General features: G+C 42.9%; 1 protein-coding gene across 24 annotated transcripts in view; it reads right to left on the bottom strand.

Annotated features, from left to right (window-relative positions):
• Positions 1-24,965, bottom strand: part of phldb1b (pleckstrin homology-like domain, family B, member 1b) — a 395,372-nt gene that overhangs the window by 91,049 nt on the left and 279,358 nt on the right. Inside the window, exon 1 of one of the 24 annotated variants that reach the window (XM_073029951.1) lies at positions 9,270-9,437. The exons of the other annotated variants lie outside the window; for them this stretch is intronic. Coding sequence (XP_072886052.1) covers positions 9,270-9,422 — 153 coding nt within the window. The 5' untranslated portion in view covers positions 9,423-9,437. Of the gene's footprint in view, positions 1-9,269; positions 9,438-24,965 lie in introns of those variants that run through there. 24 annotated transcript variants of the gene reach the window in all.

Raw genomic sequence — 24,965 nt, 5'->3', positions numbered from 1 at the left:
TTTGTGGCCGCCTGTAAGGGGATGAATCTCACATATACATACTTTGAAAATAAATGTACTTTGAACTTTGGTATTTGAACTTATCTTTCCTATGAATTTTTGGGGGTATTTTTCCAATGCCTTGAAATACCTGCAGCGTGTAGTCAAAGCATTTGAAACACACAAACGAATACTACTGCCGAGCAGAATGTGAGTTTAGTGCCAGTTTTAAGATCTTCACCTTTAAACTTCCTTTTCCTCAGTCAATCAGTGGCTGTGCTGGTTTTTTGACTCTTGTACAATAAAATGGACTCCTGGCCTCACAATCTGCCCTGTTGTAATTTTGCAGCTCATCGTTTACCTGCACTGCCCTCGTTTGGTAGCTTTTACACTTTATTCTGCATTGTTCTTGCCTTACTGTATTCTACCTCAATGCTTTGTGTAGTGATAATTGGAATAAACACTAAGCAAGACAAGCTTTTCTCTGTATCTTGGCATATGGGACAATAATAAACCAATACCAATACTGTCATGGATTCTATCTCCACTGACAGTTGGTTCCTAAGACATGGGAAATGGTTTGTATTTTCCATGGTCTCACATGAACCTTAGCAGTGCCAGGACAAGAATGGACTGTCTGTGGAGTTGCTGGAATTACCCAATGGGCACAGGGAAGAAATCAGAAGACTCCAGTTGAAATGGACACATCGAGTATCATGAAGACTTTTGAACAGAAGAAACTGTTTCCGGTGGCATATAATTTGGAATGTAATTAGATCAATTATGAGCTGAGATGAACAAAACCTGAAAGAGTGGAGGGAGCTTTATTTCGAAGGAAACTGATGGAGAGACAAGAGACTGCAGATGTTGCAATCTGGAGCAACAAACAAAGAAGTGGAAGAGCACAGCAGGCCAGGCAGCCTCTGTGGAGGCAAAGTGATCATCAACATTTTGGGTTTATTAAGATACAGCACTATTTGAGCCACACAGTCCAGCAACCTCCCCCCCCCCCCCCCCCCCAACCGCCCGATTTAACTCTACCCTAATCACGGGACAATCTACAATGACCAATTATAACCTACACGGTACATCTTTGGACTGTGGGAGGAAACCAGAGCACCCAGAATAAACGCAAGCGGTCATGGTGAGAACATACAAACTCCTTACAGAATTGAACTCTGAACTCCGAGGCCGAAGATGCAATAGCATCATGCTAACCACTACGCTACCGTGGTGCCCAATGGATCACTACATCAGGGAACAGACAAGGGAGGGCTGCTGGGAGGAAGGAGGTTGGTGGGGGTTAGAAAGATAAACCATGGGAGAAGAAACCCAAACAAGAGAGAATCTGTAGATGATGGAAATCGAAGCAACACACACAAGATGCTGGAGGAACTCAGCAGGCCAGGCAGCAACTATGGAAAAGAGTAAACAGTCGATGTTTCGAGTCTTGGCCCAAAACATCGACTGTTTACTCTTTTCCATAGATGTTGCCTAGCCTGCTGAGTTCCTCTAGAATTTTGTGTGTTGCTTGGAGAAAAAACCCAAGTGGGTGATGTGCAGACAGAATAAGGTGGGGGAGGGAGAAGGGTATAGATAATTGAGATGGAAGATTGGAAAGTGTGAGCAAAGGGAAAGAGTAACCATGTGTGGACTGATGGGAGTGGAAAAGAATCACAAGGGGATTGGCTACCTGAAACTGGAAAATACAGTGTTTGTGCCCTTGGGTTGTAGACTATCAAAGCAAAGTGTGAGGTGCTGTTCTCCTAGTTTGCATTTGGCCTTACTGTGGTAGTGAAGAAGGTCAAGGGCAGCCTGGTCATTGAGAATGGGAGCTGACTTGTAACTGGAGATTCAAGGTGGTCAGTGCGAATAGAACACAGTCGCTCTGCAAAACAGTTGCTGAGAAAACTTGATAACCTGTCAAAAAGCAAATCCGTAAGGTTTGGAAGTAGAACAGGACAGAGTGGAGCAACTGGGGCAGCACACTTTACAGGACTAGCAAAAGCATGACAGACTGAATGGCCTCTTCTGAGCTAAAAGACACTAAAAAGGAGTCGCAGACTGCCTGTCAACCTGTTTGCCTGCTTGCCACCCTGTTATCTTAAGAAGAAGATAATCAGTCAGGAGGTATGGTACACCTGCACAGTGTAGCGGGAGAGAAAACTCACCAGAACTAATTATGGAAACCAGCAAATGATACAGAGTCTGGAAGGAACATATACCTGCATCAACAAGAATCTGTGGAATTAAACAAACCATAAGTTCCTTATCACCAAACACTGTGTGGCTCTTTAGACTAGCTAACTACACATTGTCGACACTGACTTTTCATAGAGTTTAACGCAGTCAGCTTCCTAGGCGTTGTCCACAACCCTGTGAAATACTTGAGGAATGTCGACAGGGCCAATGGCAACCCAGGGGCTGCACACAGGGTCAAGTAAAGGGCAACATTTCACAGTTGAGTAATCACATTTTCGCCACTACATTTTACCAAGTGTTGCAACAGGCCAGACAATCTGTTGGATGCCTGTGTCCCTGCTGGAAATTCTTTCCCCCTTCACCTTCCTTATCCATGTTTCGTTAAATGTGAACACACTTGCGGAACCCAGTTCCTTTCATTATACATCATTTGAACTGGAGACAGGCAGATGCCTGCACCTACATTATTCGACAAGGATGGCCAGGAGGAATCATCCATCAATTGATATAAAACACTAGAATCAGAAAGAAGGAATGTACGTGGTAATAATACACACAAGAGACTCTGCAGATGCTGGAAATCTTGAGCAACACACACAAAATGCTGGAGCGACTCAACCTGCCAGCTTGTCCTCATTCCCTCCCTGCTGTCCTTCTTATACTGATTCCTGCTCCCTTCCTTTCCAGTCCTGATGAAGGGTCTTGGCCTGAAACATCATCTGATTATTTCCCTCCACAGATGCTGTCTGACTTGTTGAGTTCCTCCAGCATTTTGTTTGGGCTACACGGTATAATACCATTCATATCTACATGTTATTTCATGATCTATAGATTTGGGTGGCGGGCTGGAGATACGTTGCTACCAAAGGAGATGTAAGGTGCTCCTTTCCCCTGCCAGCCTGCAGGTCACCCTTGGGCAAAGTGTAGCACCTGCTTAGCCCCCTCGATCAGGGTCACATGAAGCCATGGGAGCAGGTGGTGGATGGTCACATGGCAACTTGTGCATATCACAAGTCCTGGTTATGTGACCACTGAAGCCAAGCAGACTATCTCTGAAGAGTATTGATTATGGCTGGGGTCACCCATTTTTAAAGACACTGCCCAGAACAAGACAAAGCACTTCTATAGTAAAATTTGCCAATAACATTTATGGTCGTGGAAAGACCATGATCACCTACGTCATATGACATGGCACATAACGAAAGAATGAATAGATTAAAACTGAAATATTAGAAATGGAATACAACCTCTGAACAACAAGAGAATTAGTTGGCCTCTGTTTTCTCTGGATTTTACTGACAGTAGTGATCTGGAGGTCACTTTTTATTTTCCAGATGTTTCATGGCAATCCTGGACCATTAGTGATTCTGACACTGAGGTGAACTCATTCAGAAGGACCTCTCCTTTGAATCTGGGTCCCTGGTACTGTAAAGAGTTGTGATAACCACTACACAACCGTGCTGTGTGAGGACGTGTGAAGAGAGACTCGTTTGGTTGTGACGACCTCTTCGTGTTTCTCAAAATGTTAAATAACAGAATTCACAGTGTGGTCATCAGATAAATCTCAAAAATATCATGCAAACCTCATTCATCCAATACACTGAAAGCTAATGCTGGTTAATATTATTCTACAGTGATCTATCTGGATTTAATCAATGGTGAAAATTGAGCTGCTGGAATTATCTGAGTTTAACATGGTTATCTTTATCTGCACAACAAATTAACTCATGTTTAATACTGCCATTACTGAGTAATATTATCTGAATAAAAATATCTGCCAAAGATCCTATCACTTCAATAGAGCAATATAAGGAAAGGCTTGCCAGAAACAAAACTACACAAGAAGGCACTGCGATTCCTAAAACTTACTTCCCAAGACAACTCCATGCTTATTCTAATTGACAAGGAATGATAACAATTACTTCCATTGTTATCACAAAATTTCACATTAGCTCAATGAAACATCACCAGGCGCTTCATGGGAATGTTATCTAACAAATCTGTTGCTGAGCAACATTAGGAGATGTCATGACAGATGGTCAGAAGCTTGGTCAAAGAGATTGGTCACGTCTTAAAGGGAACAGAGAGGTCCCACAAAAAAACTGCAGAGCTTACAGTTCTGGCAGCTGCAGCCGTAGCCACCAATGGTGGGGTGCTGAAAATCAGGAATGTACAAGCGTCAAAGCTGCAGAAGTGCAGAAATCCTCAAGAGTTTTGTAGCGGATGCATTTAAAATCCCATAACAGCAAGAAGTAAAACGAATTTGTTAAATCTATTCACTTGTGAGCGGCCACCAGCCAATGAAATTATAGGCTCAAACAAACCCCAGTGGTTTTACTCCACTGGAAATTTTCTCCAAGGAATGAAACTTATCAGCAGTGGGAACTGAACCCTGATCGATGATCACTGGTGCTGTAAATCACTACACTACTGTGCCGCCCCGATATGGCTGGTGCTAATGTTCCCTCCGATTCTTTTTACCAACTGCACCGAGCAGGAAATTTTTACACGGCTCGAAAATTGTGCAGCACTTTAAATGATTCTTTTTTGTAATACACACATCAAACAAACACAAACCACAACTCACAACACAAGTAAATGATGTCAGGCCGTCAAAACAACTTTCAGGCACAATGGCAAAAGTAAAATGCCTTGACTAGATGGCGTCGGCGTTCAGCTTGCTGATGGTTTATTAACAACGAACTACTGACTTCTATTTTGTGATTATTGTTACAACTTGTAACAATCTTGTAACCTGAAACATTGACAATGTAAATACACTGAAGCTCTAAAATATCTCAAAGTAAAGGTTGTGGTACATTTATTATTTAGAAAATTTCTGGATTATATTTATTAACACATACTTAATTACAGGGTATTTCACAATTATATTATCAGAGATTTCAAAATTATATTAGCATTAGACAAAAGAAATTTTCAGTTACGCAGCAATGAATTCTGTGCGCGGAGCATTTGAGCAGTGTAGAGGGAAGAGTGTTTGGAGCTATAAGATTAGACATGATCTTCTTGAATAGTGGAATAGCACAAATAGCCTACTCCTTTTTCTGCTTATTTTGAACACCTTCTTTATACCTATTTCTCAAGTATTATACTTGCAGGTGCTTCGTGCAGAGGCAAAAATTGCACTCTGCTAAACTTGGGGCCAACCCGAGCAAACTTGGATGAACAAGCAATGGGAGCAGAAACGAGAGCCTCTTCTCCAGCTGAACGGGTCCGCAGGAGAATTGCAGCTGACGTTCTCAGAAGGAGCAGAGGCTGCCTCCAGTGAAAGAAAATCATGTCTACCCATATTGTGTTCAATTAGAGACCCACTTTGAATGGGGTAAGCAAGTCATTGGAGAGGATGAGTGATTGAGTGAACAGTCTTCTCAGTGGGTGAATTTGCAGATATCTGCCATCACAAACAATTCACCAGCACAAGGCTGGAGGCAAGGATACTAGAATTTGACTCAGAGACTGTTATAGAGGTTCCTTTCAAATAAAACTCATTTAATTTCAATGCCAGTTTCCTACCCAGTTTCTTCTTCAATCTGTCAAAACCTCTTCGCAATCTCTGCCTTAACTATCAATTACTCAACAGTCTAACTGTCTGCTCAACCTTCGACTTCCGTCACTGGCTCTGTGTTCTGTGACAGATGCACCCACGTCAGTCTGCATGCTCTATTGTCCCGGTAAATCCTTTCATTGAACTTTCTTTCATCAATTGTCAAATGAACATTACTGTCAAAGGCAGAGTAAAATGTTGACTGAAAAGCAGACAGGAAAATAATAATACAGGAGTAGAATTAGGCCATTTTGCCCATATAGTCTGTGCTGCCATTTGATCATGGCTGACTTATTAGCCCTCTCAATCCCATTCTCCTGCCTTTTCCCTTTGACGCCCTAACTAATCAAGAACCTATCAACCTCCACTTTAAATATCTCCAATGACTTGGCCTCCACAGCCATCTGTGACAACAGATTCTGAGTTCCACAGATTCACCACCCTCTGGCTAAAGAAATTCTTCCTCATCTCTGTTCTAAAGGGTGGTCCTTGTATTCTGAGGCTGTGCCCTCTGGTCCTAGACACCCCCTCTATTTGAAACATCCTGTCCATGTCTACTCCATATAAGCTTTTCAATATTCGGTAGGTTTCAATGGGATTCCACTCATCACCCCACCCCAACCCTTCATCATGACCCAAAGCCATCAAATGCTCCTCATATGTTAACCCTTTCATTCCTGGAATAATTCTTGTGAGCCTTCCCTGGACCCTCTCCAATGCCAACACACTCTTTCTCAGATAAGGGACCCATAACTGCTCACAATACTGCAAAGCCTTCTAAAGCCTCAATTTTTAAAAAAATTTAATTTATAAAAATTTACGAAAAGTACAGTATCTTACCAGTCAGTGAAGTATTGTAATGAAATTTATCTTTGAAATTACCTCAGTAGCCTTATTCTAATAGAGCTCTACACTAGCACGTTTGCCATAGTGTGGTTTGATGTGCTAAGTCCACTTCCGGAGGAACACAAAGGTTTCTTTGTGCTGTTGAGGGCATTTGCACTATACACTTTGGAAGATAGGAAAGTTCTATCCCGCTGTTATCAGAGTCCTGAATGGTCCTTTGTATGATAAGATGGACTGCTGCCCTCACAATCTACCTCGTTATGTAATCTTGCACTTTATCATTGGTTTTCTGTAGCATTTACACTTTATTCTGCATTGCTATTGTTTTACCGTATTTCAGCTCAATGCACTGTGTAATGATTTGATCTGTATCAAGTTTGCAAGACAAGAGAGAGAACAGATAGTTTAGTCATTTGTTTGACATGTAATTAACAACAGATAGATTAATTGCAGAATATTTTCCCACCGCAATAAATTTTAATTCTTTTGCACACTGGTGTGATCTTTATAAATGATCCACTTGCCTTTCTCCTCCCCTTCAGATGTACCATTAAAAAGTGCTGATCATATTTTTTTAAAACCCTAATGCAAAGGCACAGATTGAGTGGTCTTCACATGGGACTCCGACCATTCATTGCTATTTGTGCAGCTGCTTTTAACTATTCATTTCGTCACTCATCGCAGAGTTGCAAAGGCAGCTGATCTGTAGTGCAGTCCAGGAGGGAGAAGTCAAGTTAGTAACAGGTGCAGGAGCAGCACAGAATTGGGGGGGGGGGGTAACTGCACAGAGAATGTACCCCCAGCACCATCCGTTAAATGATCTTTCTTGCTCTCCTTATTCTGTTGATAATTATTGAGTCTGTTCCCCTCACTCAGTTTCCCCTTAAATATTTCATCTTTCACCCTTAACCTATGACCCCTGGTTCTAGTCCCACTCATCCTTTGCTTGCATTTACCCTATCTATACCACTCATAATCTATACCTCTATCAAATCTCCTTTCATTCTCCTACGCTCCAGGGAATAAAGTCCTAACCTAGTCAACCTTTCTCTACAGCTCAAGTCCCAGCAACATCCTTGTAAATGTTCTCTGTTCTCTTTATGTCAATTATGACAAATTTTGTATATGTAATGTAACTGAGGGGAGAGCGGTGGTGAGAATTATAATTAGTTAATGAAAGTAACAGCAGTTCATGAAGATGTTATCAAACATGCCAAGTGAGCTTTTAAATTACAGATGAATTTCAAATTAGAAACACAAATAACTGCAGTTTTTGACAACAAATAAAGTGCCATGTACTCCTTGAAAATGTTCCACCTGGATAGAGCACAAAGGGACCTAGAGGTAGAGGTTTACATATCATTATAAAAGGGCACCACAGGTCAACAAGATCTTAGAAGTGTAAACTTTTAAGAGTTAGTTATTCAAGGGGAAGAATTAAAAGGTAGATACAAGTCCTCAATTAAACCTCACATGGAGAGTTGTCTTTGTAGCACCAAATGGTATCGAGGCACCGGGGCAGTACACAGAAGGATGACATCAGAATTGAGAGTTTACAATTATCAGGGAGAAGAAATGAGCTAACTAGTGTCCTTATGTCCGGAGAAAGTAAAATTGATGGATAATCTTGTATGAAGTGTGTAAAATTGTAAAGAAACTTGATAGGGAAGGATGTAAAGAGGATTTTGATTTTTCTGTGTTAGTCCGGAACTAAGGACATAAATTTATAAACCTTAAACTATCTTTTCTTGGGAAAGTGGTGAGAATATGAAACTTGTTAACATTTGAAGCCATTGAGAGGGATAACTGACACATTTATACAAAGGAGAAATGATTGGAAGAATATGCTGACAGGCTGAGAAAAAGTGCAGTAGGGAAGAAGTTTATGTAGAGCATAAACACTGGCTCTGACCCATTCTGGTTTTGTGCTGTAAGTGTCCTTGAAAATCACAGCCCATAACTCATTCTCAGATATCTGTTACTCTAAAGATAAACCCAATGAACCCTTTATTAGGTCTCACTTATAACTCATGCATGATTTCTATTTGTCTTTACAGGAACCTGCTGAACCCCTCAATCAGTTTTAAATAGAAATTTAAAATGGAACACAGACAAACACTGCATGAAAATAGTAACACAGGAATCTCACTTTGTCTTCTTGTCCATGCAGTAAAATTGCAGATTTCATTTTATTTCTTAAATGATCTCTACACAAAGATGAAGCCAATTAACTGAGAAAATTCAATTAGTGAGAAATGGAATGATAAATTAATTCCTGAATCAATAATCTCAAACCTCTCCCTCACTAGGTGTTGGACAGAGTTTGAGTCTCTGTACCGCAAGATAGATACAGAGGTGTCAGAGAAAATGCAAATTAAGTTTAAAAGAAAGATGAAGAACTGTGAAGTTCCGGTTATCAGAATTGACTCAGCTAGTTGACACTGTCTGAAAAAGATACAAATGAGGAGTGAAGCACTTAAAATTCTGAAGTAACGGCAAGAGTTCATTAAAATAGCAGATCAGAGGGATTGAGGATTATTGCACAGTGCCTTTAATGCTGTACCATAATACCAATAGGTTTAACCAATACTTTACCTTCAACAGAGCTCTTCAACAAGGTTGTAACAGATTCAATGCTAAGGAATGTAACTCCCCTCTCAAATTCCATGTAGATTACCTGCTTTAAAGCATCAGCGAACCTCGACCAATCCTTGTTACAGCCGGTATTCAGCTTAGAGTAAGCAAGTAAGTGCAACCAGCCAGTGTCAGTCTGATTGTCGGCTCTCTCCTGTGCTGTCTTTGTTCTCTCACTCGTTGATCGCCACTCCATTGAATAATTAAACTGCTGAGAAACCAGCACAACTTTCTCTTTTGTTTCTTCTTGGGTCTGACTTTTCTCAGCACTCTCCAACCCCAATCTTTCCTCACACCTCCCCCCACCCCAACTTCATTCCGGTACAGTTGTCACGAGTTCAGCCCCTCAAACAGATTGCTCCATGTGTGGGTTACAATCAATCCCAGCCGGCTGGCTGTGGAAACACGACGAGAATACAACAGGATGGGTGTGGAGGTGGGGAGAAGCTGCAATGGGCTCCTGGACTGTGCGGAATGACCTTGTGCTGTTCAACGACTGTTTGCTATTTTTTAACTAATGTTGCCACTTTCTCTAAAGTGCAGTTGGAAATCATCTTCTAAAGTACTTTTAACACTAAAGAGGTCTTTGCCGGCAACCTATTGGCATTCCTGTCCCAGCTAATGATTTAAAGATAGGATAGGTTACAGATAGGATAGGCATTATGTCACAACTTCAAGCAGTAAAGCCTATTTAAACAGTGCACATAAGCAAACAGTCTACAGAGTCTACCTAAAAGTCCTTCGAACCACAGCTAGCAAAAATGATGAATATAATCAACATTTAAAATGGATTATTGGCTTATATCTTTGGCACTGTAGTGGTGTTTGTTATGCCACTTGTAGCAGGGATTAGAGAGAGTATAGGAACAATTGTGCAGAAAGTCAAAATATTCTACAGTTCAGACAGACTAATGAGGCTATAGTTCATGACATCATGATACAAGTCCATAAACTCACCCACACTACCTCTCCATTCCTATTTTGCACTATGTATGATTATTGTAACTTTCTGTAATTTGTTATTGCCTGCATTGTACTGCTGCCACAAAACAAGATTTCCTGACTTATGTTACTAACAATAAGTCTGATTCTGATATAGTAAGTCAGTCAACAGAGCCTTGAATTCATGCCTTTTAGGTTGTGCAGTGTCTGTTAGACATTAAATTGCATAAGGTGTACTCAACGGTAATAACAGTAACTTAAACTTATTTCACACTTTTAACACAGAAATATATTCCAAGCCACTTCATCTGGGTTTTGAAGTTTGACAGCAAACTACATTCAGAGATGTTAGGGAAGGTGACAAGGAGGAGGTAATTTTTACAGATTCCTTAAAGGGAGAACAAAATTTAGGGAGAGGATTCCAGACTCACATCATTGAGAGCAAGATGGCAGTATTCCCATCTGGAGGAGAGTAGATGCCTTGAAGGTTGTAGGGGAGGAGATCACAGGGAAAAAGTTCATTGACTCTGTAAAGGATTAGGTCCTGGCTCAAGCATCTAGTGCGGAAATTTGGTAATTTCTGGAAAACACATCTGAAAATTAAACCTGGGAGGTAAAGCTCCACGATTGGAGACACCCACACGAGCCTGAAGCAGGCTCCATCTCACTGCAAGCACTCTTCACAGAATCCGTTTGGCCCAAGTTTTACTCATCTTGAGCAGATTAAGCAGCGCACAGTGTAGACATCAAAAGGAAAATAAAACGAGGAAAAACTGTGCAGGGGACAGGAAATGGCTAACTACAACCTGGGAGGTCGCTGTTTTCATCGTCTCAAAATCCAGGGTGGTCACAAGGATGTGTTCAAGGAGCTCAGTCTGCCTTTTCCAAAGGCAGTAAGAATTAAAAGTAACCAGTTTTATTCTGCAGATTAGTCTGTCACAGAGGGGTCTTCAAGAGCAAGTAATTAGCTATTAAATTAATTGGTACATTTGGGAATGTGAAAAGCAAGATATAAGTGATACTTAAGCAACACACAAAATGCTGGAGGAACTCAGCCAGTCGGGCAGCATCTATGAAGGAAATAAACATTTGATGTTATGGGCTGAAACGCTTCATCAGGAATAAGTGTTACTTATTTATTCAGCATGTTTTTACATACTGAAGGATTGAATGAAAGAACTTGTAATGATTTTGTGAATTAGACAAGCATGACAAAGGAAAGAAAATGTCAGGGCTGTTGGGAAGGAGGGGATCATTGGGGCTATTTCACAAAGTTGCCAGATGCACAATGGGTCAAATGGACCTTTTGCTGTCAAGTTAACTGAGTCGACAGTGTTTCAATTTTCCCGAGAAGCATTGAGAGCTTTGAAGACAATAAATTATTTTGAACAATATTGCAGTATAGACAACAGTTAGATTGGTCTTAAACACAACAGATTCTGCAGACACTGGAAGTCTAGAGAAACACACACAAAATGCTGGAGGAACTCAGCAGGCCAGGCAGCATTTACAGAGGGGAATAAAGAGTCAAAATTTTAGACCAAGACCCTTCAAAGTAGGTCAAAGGGTGTGCTGTGGTGTCCTATGTTATAAAAGTGGTAGGGTGGGCAGCAGAACGGATGAATATGTAAACAATTGGATTCATGTAAATACTAACAATTAGGATACATGGGCTTCTCTGAAACTTCTAACGTGTTTTCCGTTAAGGCTGTCAGCTCGGTGTGGTGGTGGCAAGATCTCACCATCTCTCCAGCAGAAACCACAACAGACAGAAACTGCAGTAACAGAGGGAGAAGCAGTTCAGCTAGTCACTGAGCTGCCGAGCAGAACAGCAGATTCAGGAGGACATCAAGCAACTTCCAGATCAGGAAACGCCTGAACTGCAAGGAAAAGAGAGGCTGAGGCTCCTCATTAAAGGTAGACAAGCAGTGAGACGGAAAGAATTTAACAGTCCAATCGGGCATCAATGAGAACCATTCTTATGAGGGGTGGAGGTGTTAGAATAGCAATTCACCACCTTGGGGGTAAGTTATGGACTCATAGGGTTTTACAGCATAAATACAGGCCCTTCAGTTAAATATAAACACACCATATGTGCAAAAACAGAAATAAAAAAAGTGGTGAGGTAGTGTTCATGGGTTCAATGCCCATTCAGAAATTGGATGTCAGAGGGGAAGAAGCTGTCCCTGAATCACTGAGTGTGTGCCTTCAGGCTCCTGTACCTCCTCCCTGATGGTAACAATGAGAACAAGGCAAGTCCTGGGTGGTGGGGGTCCTTAATGATGGACACTGCCTTTTTGAGGCATCACTCCTTGAAGATGTCCTGGATACTACGGAGGCTGAGTTTACTACCCATGATGGAGTTTACATCTCTCTGCAGCTTACTTCATCCTGTGTAGTAGCTCCCCCTCCCTCCATACCAGACGGTGATGCAGTCAGTTCGAATGCTATTCATGGTACATCTGCAGAAATTTTTGAGTGGTTCACAACCAACAGTGCGTCGACTGGTTTTGCTGCTCAGACAGTTTTGATGCTGTAAATCCCATGCAACCAAGGCGTGGAAGCATACTGAAATTCAGGACAGTGTGTCTTGTTCTGAAAACCAAGCCTTGACAACATATGCACATTCAGTCCCGATTGACCCTGACTTCGGGAGCAGTGCAGCACAGAGTGTGCAGGCATAAAATGTGAGTTGTTCATCAGCCCCTGTCACAACCTCAGAGTATCATAAACACAAGAGATTCTGCAGATGCTGGAAATCCAGAGTAACACACACAGAATGCTGCAGCAACTTAGCATTCCATGGAGAAGTCCAGATTAAAAGAACTCAGCCTGAAAATTCAAATGTTTATTCCCCTCCAAATGCTGCCTGACCTGCTGAGTTCCTCCAGCATTTTGTCTGTGTTACTTAGAATATCACAGTTTTTTATAGGCATTGAAGAATTTTGAGTGTTGTTACATAGACAGTCACACGAACACAGAAAGCTCCCCAAAACAGCAATGTGAAAATTACAAGAAATAATCCTTTCTGCTGAGACTGCCTGGTGGGGGGGGGGGGAAATGTTATTCTTGGAAAACTTCTCTGTCCTTGCATAGCAGTTAGCGTCACGCTATTACATCATCAGCGACACCGCTGTCTGTAAGGAGTTCGTACATTCTCATCCATGCTGACCAAGGTGTCTATCCAAACAAGTCCCATTCGCCTGTATTTGGCCAATTTCCTCCTATCCATGCACCTGTCCAAATGTCTTGTAATTGCTCCTGTTTCTATAACTTCCTCTGAAAGCTCATTCTATATACCCATCACCCCCTGTGTGGAAAAACTGCTCTCAGTGCTGATTTAAACCTTTCCTCTCTCAACTTAAATTTGTTCCCTTTAGTTTTAGACTGCCCTATCTTGAAAAAAGACTATCTATGGCCCTCAAGATTTTAGAAATCTCCTTAAGTTCATCCCTCAGCCTACTTTATACCAAGAAAAACAATCACTGCCTATCCAGTCTCTTCTTTTAACTCAACCTCCAGTCCCAGCAACTTCCTTATGAGTCTTTATTACATCTTCTTGAAGCTAACCACATCCTTCCTATTCCATGCCGACCAGAATTGTACACAATTCTCCAAGTGTGGTCATACTAGCATCTAGCACAACTGTAACATGAAGTGCAAACTCTTGTGATCAGTGGTCCAACTGCGAAAGCAAGAGTACCTGTCTACATGAGTCACCACTTCTAGGAAACTATATATGTACCCCAAAATCTTTCTGTTATTCAACTCTCCTCAGGGTCCTGTCACTCACTGTGTATGTCTGGTTTACATCTCCGAAATACAATGCTTTGGACTTGTCCGAGTTAGTTTCCATCTGCCTTTCCTTGGCCCACTTTCCCAGTTCATCTAGATCCAGTTGCAACTTTAGACAATTTTCTTCACTGTTCAACATACACCCCTCACCCCCCCCCCCCCCCCCACCTTCTTGCTCTGACTTCTCATCTTTTTTTTCCAGTCCTGAAGAAGGGTCTCGGCCCAAAATATCAGCTGTTTACTCCTTTCCATAGATGTTGCCTGGCCTGCTGCGTTCCTCCGTGTGTTGCTCGGATTTAAAGCATTTGCAGATCTTCTTGAGTTTGCTGTTATCATAACACCTACATTCTTATCCAAATCGTTAACATTAAGTTCAACAATTTCAGAAATCAGCCCACCAGCTTATATCGAAACATGTCTATGTTTCCAATGTACTGCTTTGATTTCAGATTTCCTGCATCTGCAGAATTTTGCTTCCCCAGTTACCTGATCTGTTTAATGTGACTTATACCCAGGAACATGATTGACTTTCAACTAGGGCAAGGGGTGACTAAAGATGGACAATAAATGCTGGCAATGCCAGCAACATTAACCCCTGGTGCACCTCAGGGGTGTGTGCTTAGCCCACTGCTCTACCATCTCTATACCCATGACTGTGTGGCTAGGCATAGCTCAAATACCATCTATAAATTTGCTGACGATACAACCATTGTTGGTAGAATCTCAGGTGGAGACAAGAGGGCATACAGGAGGGAGATATGCCAACTAGTGGAGTGGTGTCGCAACGACAACTTGGAACTCAATGTCAGTAAGACAAAAGAGCTGATTGTGAACTTCCGGAAGGGTAAGATGAAGGAACACATACCAATCCTCATAGAGGGATCAGAAGTGGAGAGAGTGAGCAGCTTCAAGTTCCTGGATGTCAAGATCTCTGAGGATCTAAACTGGTCCCAACATATCGATGCAGTTTTAAAGAAGGCAAGACAGCGACTATACTTCATTAGGAGTTTCAAGAGATTTGGTATGTCAACAAAAACACTCAAAAACTTCTATAGATGTACCGTGGAGAACATTCTGACAGGCTGCATCACTGTCTGGTATGGGGGGCTACTGACAGGACCAAAAGAAGCTGCAGAGGGTTATAAATTTAATTGCCTCCATCTTGGCTACTAGCCTACAAAGTACCCAGGACATCTTCAAAAAGCAGTGTCTCAGGAAGTCAGCATCCATTATTAAAGGACCTCCAGCACCCAGGACATGCCTGTTTCTCATTGTTACCATCAGGTAGGAGGTACAGAAGCCTGAAGGCACACACTCAGTGATTCAGGAACAGCTTCTTCCCCTCTGCCATCCAATTCCTAAATGGACATTGAACCTGTGAACACTACCTCACTTTTTTATATCATTTCTGTTTTTGCATGATTTTTAATCTATTCAATATATGTATACTTTAATTGATTTACTTATTTATTATTATTATTATTATTATTATATTTTTTCCTTCTTCTATAAAATATTATGTTGCCTGGATTGGGGAGCATGCCTTATGAGAATAGGTTGAGTGAACTCGGCCTTTTCTTCTTGGAGAGACGGAGGATGAGAGGTGACCTGATAGAGGTGTATAAGATGATGAGAGGCATTGATCGTGTGGATAGTCAGAGGCTTTTTCCCAGGGCTGAAATGGCTAACATGAGAGGGCATAGTTTTAAGGTGTTAGCAACACAGCTCCATCTGATGCAATCACTCGGCAGCTGCTTATTCTTCCCCGGCAGTGAGTTGCATCAGTGGCAGCATTCCCATCACTCAGTCAGAGGGCAGTGACTTCTCATCTCACATCAGTGGAAATGAAGCTTTACTTTTCAGGTGTGCGGCTCCTTCGACAGTGCAGCACTCTGTTGTTAGCTAACACTCTGAAGATAGCTCAAATTCACAAAATCATGATTCAGGAAGCAAAAATACTGATTCTTGAGTCACAACTGATGCACTCCACCCAAACTTGATGGCCAATTTTTAAATGGATGAGTTGATGCAAACTCCTAGGCCTGAGATTTTGGACTGTCCACCATTCCAGAACTTGTCTCCTTAGCTCCCTCTGGTGGTTTGATGTGATCCTTAAATACTTACACCTGCCTCAACTTAGGAGGTACACTTTTGTGAGGTGATTGTAATAAAATGGTTGTCCATCTCTAATACCCCACATTTCCTTTGAATTTATTTTATTCAGGGAAAGCACAAATGGAATAGAAACAGGTGTAGGCCATTCAGCCCCTGGTGTTTTGTGTTTGGCTGGTTCCTCTTCTTCAACCTGTTATAATTCTTAAATGTGTCTTTGTTGTGGAGGGCATACAATATTCCAAATGAACCTTGAGATAGTTGTGCAGCAGCATGCCACACATGTGTAACAGAAACATCTGTTTCTAACTTTCTATTTTAAAACAAAGGCTTTTCACACAATCACCATCTGTTACTCTTGTAGTTCATGGCAATCTCACTGCATTCCAGTCCCAACACAGGCCCATGGGCTCAGTCAGACTCCCATTCCACACCTGAGCTCTTAATGACTGTGCAGGCTCCAGTGTGGCTGTACTCTCTCTATTTATGGGACTCAAATCATTCCACTGGGAATGAAGTAGAATTAAAATTCGGATGGCACAATCTTTGAAGTACCTAGATGCTTCAGACTTCATCGTTTGATGTTCATCGCCCCTCACAGTCTCAGCATCATGAAATGGAGGTCATCTGTGCTAGCTTTCTTGCTGGCTGCTTATTTACTAACTTTTTCCTCAAGTACATACCTAGTTTCCCTTTTGAAGGCTGTCATTCAATAAAGTGTTTGAACTGGCTCCCTACCTCACTAAGGTGATATCTATAGAGAGGAATAAACAGTTGATATTTCAGGCCCAGACCCTTCATCAGGATCAGACATGATGAAGGGCCATGGCCTTGAAACCTTTATTCCTCTCCACAGATACTGACTGACCTTCTGAGTTCCTCCCTCCTGTTGCCTGTAAGGAGATTTTACGTTCTCCCCATGACCGCCTGGGTTTCTTCCGGGTGATCCGGTTTCCTCCCACAGTCCAAAAGATGCACAGGTTAATTGGTCACATGGGAGTAATTGTAATTATTTTAAATAAATTAATCTCACAACATAGACCAGTGATGTTAAACCTGATTCTGAAATCTGTCTGGAAGCAGAGGGGATGTAAACCATTGTGTTCAGGGGAGGGAAGAGGGATGAGCAGGAGCGTTTGGTCTCAGTTTCAGAAGTGTTTAAAATTCTATCTCAACAGCTTCAGACATGACTTTACTGGAGATGAGCTCACCAGACACTGTGTGGCCTGACAACACAACAGCAGACCAGCCCAGCAGACAGATATTGCCCATGCAGACACCTCCAACCAGACCACATGAACCAACATGTACACATTTTTCAGCCTTCTCTCAAAGCCACAAACAGTAAATCTACCGATAATAATGGCAACATAAGACAACTGGTCTCTTCAATTAACCCACAGCTCCCTGTGATATCCCATTATACTCTGACATTGCTGCAATTAGTAATGAGGGCTCTTGAATTAGCTGCAGTCCTTATTGTAACCAATCAATGACTGTACATCAGAGTGACAGACAATTATACTAAGTGACAGAAAGTCTGCCTGATAAATTGAAAGGTCAGTTATATAAACTCCAGGAGTGGTCTGCGATTGGATTGTTAGGATAATTGAATATGTGTTGAAATTGGCACTGCGGAAAATGCTAGAAAATTAAATGTTTAAATATCCTTGTGCCCTTTAGAAAATTTCTGTTCTACCAATGCCCTTCACACATTCAAGATGCAGCAAGGAGAATACTTCATTTGATCACCAATAACAAACACAAGAGATTTTGCAGATGCTGGAAATCCAGAGCAACACACACAAAATGCTGGAGGAACTCAGCAGGTCAGGCAGCATCTGTGGAGAGGAACAACTAGTAAATATTTTAGGCTGAGACCCTTCATCAGGACTATTGCAAAGGACCCCACTCTGGACCGTCAGTCACCGTCTCCCACACTAACCTCATCAACTCTGGAGATCTCCCATCAAACTAATAGTACCCTTATCCCATTACTGCTCATTTCTACCTCCTACCCAAGATCCACAGCAACACACACAAAATGCCGGAGGAACTCAGCAGGTCAGGCAGCATTTATGGAAATGAATAAACAGACGACATTTCAGGATAAGACCCTTCGTGTTCTTCTGAGTGAGATCTCTCAGTTCCAGGAGCAGTTAATTGGAATATGTGAGCTTGGTGCCCGTGGAGTGGTAGAGAAGGATTATGAAACTAAAAGTTGGCACTGGGTTTCTGACATGGTTGAACTGCCTTTATAGCTGAACAGCCTGATTTCCCAAGCTGAAGAATACTCACCTGAGACTTTCTCTGGATAAAACCTTGCAGTGTGTGACAGTACCATCCCTTCACACTTTGCTCAACATTTCGAACATAGAACAGTACAGCACAGCATAGGTCCTTTGCTCCATGATGCTGTGCTGACCCTTTAAGACCAAAAGACCATAAGATATAGGAGCAGAATTTGGCCATTCACCCCATCGAGTCTGCTCTGGCATTCCATCGTGCCTTCTCCCTGTAACCTTTGATGACCTGTCTAATCAAGAACCTATCAACATTTACTTTAAATACACCCAGTGACTTGGCTTCCACAGCCAAATATGGCAATAAATTCCACAGATTCACCACCCTCTACCTAAAGAAATTCCTCCTCATCTCTGGCCTAAATGGACGTCCCTCTATTCTGAAACAGTATCCTCTGGTCCTAGACTCACCCACATAGGAAACATCTTCTCCACATCCACTCTTTCTAGGCCTTTCAAAATTCAATAGATTTCAATGAGATCCCCCTGCATTCTGAAAATACTGTAAATTTACCTGACTACATTCCAAATGTTAAGGTTAAGTAGGTGATAATAGCAATTAAGACTGTAATTAGTTATCTTTATGTTGAAGCATAAAATATGTCAGCAGAGTGAGTTCCTTTTAGATTTTCCTGGACTCCTCTCTCTCCTGGAGGTGCACTGTGTGCATAGGACTTCCTAGTGACAGTTTGCATGTGGCTCATTTGTATTTAGTCACAAACCCTTTCACAGGCCACTTTTGGTATACAAAACATGACTCAATTAGAAATACTAAGATTGATTTGAATCACATCTTCCCGAACAGTTCAGCTGTAACATGTCACGCCATGTGTCACATTTTACTGCAAAGTTACTCTTCTTCATGCAGATGGCTACCGAAATTCAATTCGGGGATTAACAAACCCGACTTGCTCACATGCATGTTAATAAAGGTGTGGTTTTCAAAGTGAGCAATTGCTTTCAAGCTTAATAGGCAGGAATCTATAATGAATATTTAATAAAATCAAGAGCATTTTTGTTTGCAATCGAGATGCCTTTGAACAGGAGTTCAATTCAGTGTCAAGGAGGATGTGGGGGCAGGGAACAGAAATTACTGGTGTCATTTTCACACAGCCTGAGCACTAACTTGACCGGTACAGAAACCTGCTCCAATAATGTTCTTCACAGTGTAAACAGCCTGAAAAAAGATAAATTGGATGGATTCTACAATCTGTCATACCGAGCAGGCAGTGAGGATGAAAATTAGTCTTCCTGTCATTCTGGTCTTGGGCTCCTCTGGTGACACGAGTTTGCAGAAAGAGATCGTAAGGCCACTCAGCCCGCCAAATCTGCTCCACCATTCCGCCATGGCCGATCCACTATCCCTCCCCACAGCCCCCGCCCCAGATATACCCATTGACTTGGCCTCCACAGCCAACTGTAGCAACAAACTCCACAGATTCATCACCCCTCGGACAAAGAAATTTACCTCTGCTCCCTCTACTTTGCAGCTGCATCCTTCAGTCCAAGACTCACCCAGGACAGGAAACATCCCTTCCACATCCACCCCATCCATGCCCTTTAACCTACTCCAACATCAATCTAACCCTTCCCTCCCACAAAACCCTCCATTTTTCTATCATCCATGTGTCTATCTAAGAGTCTCTTATCTGTCGCTACTGCCATTAGTATCTGCCTCCAACACTACCCCCAGCAGGGTGTTCCACACACCCACCACTCTCTGTGTAGAAGAATTACCTCTGACATCCCCCTATACTTTTCTCCAATCACCTTAAAGTTATTCCCCCTGTATGAGCCATTTTCACTCTGGAAGAAGTTTCTGGCTGCTCACTCCACCTATGCTTCTTATCATCCTTTACACCCCTATCAGGTCACCTCTCATCCTCCTCTCCAAAGGGAAAGCCCTCTGATCACGCAGCCTATCCTCAAAATAACATGCATTCATCGCGATAAATCTTCTCTGCCGCCTCCCTAAAGCTTTTACATCCTTCCTATAATAAAAGGACCAGAACTAAACACAACTCCGATGTTCACTCCTGTTTTTCCAAACCTAGGTGACTTCTTCCAGTTTGTCCGCAAAACAGCTTATTCTTCTTTTCTCATCTTTCTTTTCTTTTCAAGGTGGCTGGGGTCCTGTCGGAGTCCACGAGCTACAGCTGCAGCTAAAGCCACGAGCGGTGGGTTCTCAGATTCACCGTGCAGCCCGGCATTTCCATATCTCCAGGTGTACCTTCGGGGTGCGGCCCCATGGACGACCTGGTTCCTCGCCAATTTCACTGAGTAATGTGTCGTGGGAGACTGAAACATCGAGAGAAAACTCCCCCTCCCCTCAGAGAACCTATCGGTCCTCAAGTCAGGGGACTCAGAGAAGTGGTGCGGAAGATTGTAACATAGGAACAATGATTTGCTGGTCTCCACACTCATTGTTGCAGGGGTGACCTCTCTTTCCCTTGCTGGGGAGGAAGAGCCTGTCTGACATACCGAAGTCCTGGGTTATGAACTGTAGTTTTTGATTGACTCCAGATCAAGGTCACTTTGGGGGCTTTTGCTATTGCTTGCATGGTGGGGGTGGGGGGGGAGAGTGGTGCTTTTGCAGGTGCAAGTGGGGGAAAGGTCGATACTTCTGCTATTGCTTGTGTGTGGGAGGGCAGAGGGGGTGCTCTGGGGTTTTAATGTTTCTACCATTCATTCTATGGGTTTTTTTTCTGTTTCGAGGATGTCTGGAGAGTAAGAATTTCAGGTTGTATATTGTATACGTTCTCTGATATTAAATGGAACCATTGAATCATTGTATTGTTGAACTTTGTGTAACTTCTAATTAGCAAATATTCCACACGTCATCTTCACCACCTGTGTTACCACTTTCAGAGAACCATGTACCTGTACCCCAATATCTTTCTATTCTAACACACTCCCTAGAGCTCGGTCATAACACACTGCCTAAGTCCTGCCTTGGCTTAAATTTGCACTTGCCCGGGTTAAATTTCATCTGCCATTCCTTGGCCCACTTTCCCAGTTGAACTGGAACCTCTTGGAACTTTAGGCAACCACACCATCTGCAAACTTACCCTGCTGCCCACATTCTCCTCCAAGTCATTAAATTCAACAATTTCAGACAACCGGCCCTCCTGAGGACAGTGAATGGACGTTAAACTTAGTTACACTTTGCAACAGGGACTGCTTATCAACAAGTAGTTTATCCTCTGTAAAGTCTTTTGTACCTCCCTGGGAATTAATAATGGTAATCTTGTACTCCATTAGAACGTGTCCAATGACTGCCCTAATGGTGAGTGTGATACAACACGTCCTCAACTTACAAAAGGGATGTGTTCCTGGAAAATGTTACAAATTAAATTTTGTAAATGGAAATACTGGGTGAAATTCATTATGTATGTTTTAATACAATGAATTCCTGCAGATGGAGGGTGATGTCCCACTAAATATAGCGAATGATAGCTTTGTGAATCGAAGGTGTGTACCACAAAGAGACAATACCACTATAGAAAAAGTTCATAAATCAACTATTGTAAATTGTAAAACCACTCAAACAGCTACAACTTCCATTTAAGTAGTGGCTATAATAAAACATCCCTAGATACAAAGATACAAGATCTGTAGTAACAGTTTCTTCTCCTCTGCTGTCAGATTTCTGAATGGTCCATAAACACTACTTAGCTGTGCAACACACACAAGATGCTGGAGGAACTCGGCAGGCCAGGCAGCGTCTATGGGAAAGAGTAAACATTCGATGTTTCAGGCTGAGACCCTTCAGCAGGACTGCAGTGAGGTTGGAATTGGAGAGAGGAGTGGTGAAGTCGAGACGGCAGTTGGCAATGAACAGATCCAGAGCAGGCAGAGGACCAGAGTGGGGTGTCTAAGAAGAGGTGGAGTGTTGAAGATTAGAGAAGGGGTCATCGGTGTGGGCTGGAGAGTCCTTACCGAAGAAGTAGGCACGGATACAGAGGTGGTGGAAGACGAGTTCAGCATCATGGCGGACATGGAACTCACTGAATGGGGCAGGGGTACAAAGGTGAGGTCCTTACTGAGGACAGAACATTCTGCCTCAGAGAGGGGAAGGTCAGAGGGAATAGTGAAGACCCGGCATGGATGAGAGCTGGGATTAGAGGGGGAAGAGGGTTGGTAGTGTCTGAGAAAAGGGGAGGGTCAGGCTTTTCAGGGAAGGTGGGGTAGGAGGAAGATGGACCCAAGAGCTGGCGGTGGGGCTTGAGAGACACGGGATTGCAGAGTGGTGGTGGGGGAAGGGGAAACAGGGGTTCCAGCGGCAGTGCGAGGGGCTGTCAGTTGAGGTTCAGGCTAGAGACAGAGTTTGAGGTTGTGCAATAGGCATTTTCAAAGTGTCTGGGGTCATTGGTACCCACGTTGATGGCGATGGAATCCGGGTTCTGAATCTGCTTGGGATTGTTGGAACCGTTGAGGTCAGCCACAGGGATCACGGTCTGTAGATGTCTGGTGTTGGAGACAGCAGGTTCTGTGGTCTATAAACAGGTGACCTTCTGATCCTTGCAGGACGTGAGAAAGGTGAAGAACCGACAGCCGAAAGCGTGGATCCAATGGAGGATAAAGTATCGGACAGGTCCATTGCAGGGGGCAGAGAGAGAATCCCAGAGTCGTGGAAGCGACTGAGATAGGAACCCCAGCTACCTCCTCACAGTGGAAAGTGTGGCGTGTAGAACGCGGTGGGAGAAGCAGTTGATTGAATGCGAGTACCCAGGGTCCTCAGAGGGTCTGAATCGAGAAGCTTAAAAACTGACCTGGAAGCCATGTGGTACAAGCTGGAGGTAAAGGCATGTTCCCAGGAAGGAGTCTGGGTAAGCACGTGATCAAAGAGTCGGAGAGCAGCAGGAGTCAACAGAGGGGGAGCAGCAAGAGTGGGTTTCACTGAACTCCCTTGAAGATTTAAGCTTTTTCAGAGTAGGCATCCAATCATAACACAAGAAAACCTGCAGATGCTGGAAATCCAAGCAACACGCACAAAATGCTGGAGGAAAATGCTGTTTCCACCCAAGGGGTTAGTATGGATATGGTGGAGGATTACAAATACCTGGGGATATGAATGGACAATAAACTGGACTGGTCAAAGAACAGTGAGGCTGTCTACAAGAAGGGTCAGAGCCGTCTCTATTTCCTGAGGAGACTGAGGTCCTTTAACATCTGCCGGACAATGCTGAGGATGTTCTACGAGGCTGTGGTGGCCAGTGCTATCATGTTTGCTGTTGTGTGCTGGGGCAGCAGGCTGAGGGTAGCAGACACCAACAGAATCAACAAACTCATTCGTAAGGCCAGTAATGTTGTGGGGGTGGAACTGGACTCTCTAACGGTGGTGTCTGAAAAGAGGATGCTGTCCAAGTTGCATGCCATCTTGGACAATGACTCCCATCCACTCCATAATGTACTGGTTAGGCACAGGAGTACATTCAGCCAGAGACTCATTCCACCGAGTTGCAACACTGAGCGTCATAGGAAGTCATTCCTGCCTGTGGCCATCAAACTTTACAACTCCTCCCTCGGAGTGTCAGACACCCTGAGCCAATAGGCTGGTCCTGGACTGATTTCCACTTGGCATGATTAACTTATTATTATTTAATTATTTATGTTTTTATATTGCTATATTTCTTCACTATTCTTGGTTGGTGCGGCTGTAACGAAACCCAGTTTCCCTCGGGATCAATAAAGTATGTCTGTCTGTCTGAACTCAGCAGGCCAGGCAGCATCTATGGAAAAGAGTATAGCTGACCTTTTGAGCCGACACCCTTTGGCAGGACTACTGAACCATTCCTTTTTTGCACTATTATTTATTTATAATTATTGTTAGGAAGCTCTGAACACCAGCAGTGATGGAGGAACTTCATTGATGCCTTGAACGCCAGCGGCAGTGGCGGGCAGTAAGTAGCACCATATTGCTGCCACAAAACAAAACAACTAGTCGGTGACAATCAACCTGACCCTGATTCTATATCGGTGCTGTGTCAAACAGACTGTGGCACTGAATTACATAAGCGGTGATAGGAAATATCAGGAAGGGACGTGCTTTAAAATGATCCACCCTTCAGAATGTAGAAGGGGATAAAACCTTTAACACCATCTCTTTAACACGGTATACTTCTAGACCCAGGTCATGTAATTCAAAGAAGGAGCAGGTGTTAGGAACCAGGTGGAGTGAAATGGAATTTTTTCCAAATGTCATCCACTGGCCAACATTCCATGAGTTGCCATGACACTCAGCCTCTCTTTTGAAGCTTTATTTTGGACATCCTTCTTATTTGGCACAAACAGCACATTCCACATTCATCTGACAAAACCAATGTGACTCTTAGCACTGCTGTACGGCTGTGAAAGCCACGTTGCTCTTGCGTTGAAACCTGCCACACGTGCAGTCAAGTCAACCTCTTTCCTACATTAAAATAGTGACTACATGTCAAACCAAAATAACTTCTCATTGGAGGAGTAACACCACTGTGGAGGTTTAAGGCAAAAGTCCCTTATAGAATCAGTGAGTGGGAGACAGAACCCCTTTACGCTGCTCTACATTTCAGTATTGAAGCCAGGTCTTGATCCAAAATGATATC

The sequence above is a fragment of the Hemitrygon akajei genome, chromosome 26 (genome assembly GCF_048418815.1).
Source record: "Hemitrygon akajei chromosome 26, sHemAka1.3, whole genome shotgun sequence".
NCBI classification, from domain to species: Eukaryota; Metazoa; Chordata; class Chondrichthyes; order Myliobatiformes; family Dasyatidae; genus Hemitrygon; species Hemitrygon akajei.
This window is presented reverse-complemented; position numbering and strand designations above follow the sequence as displayed.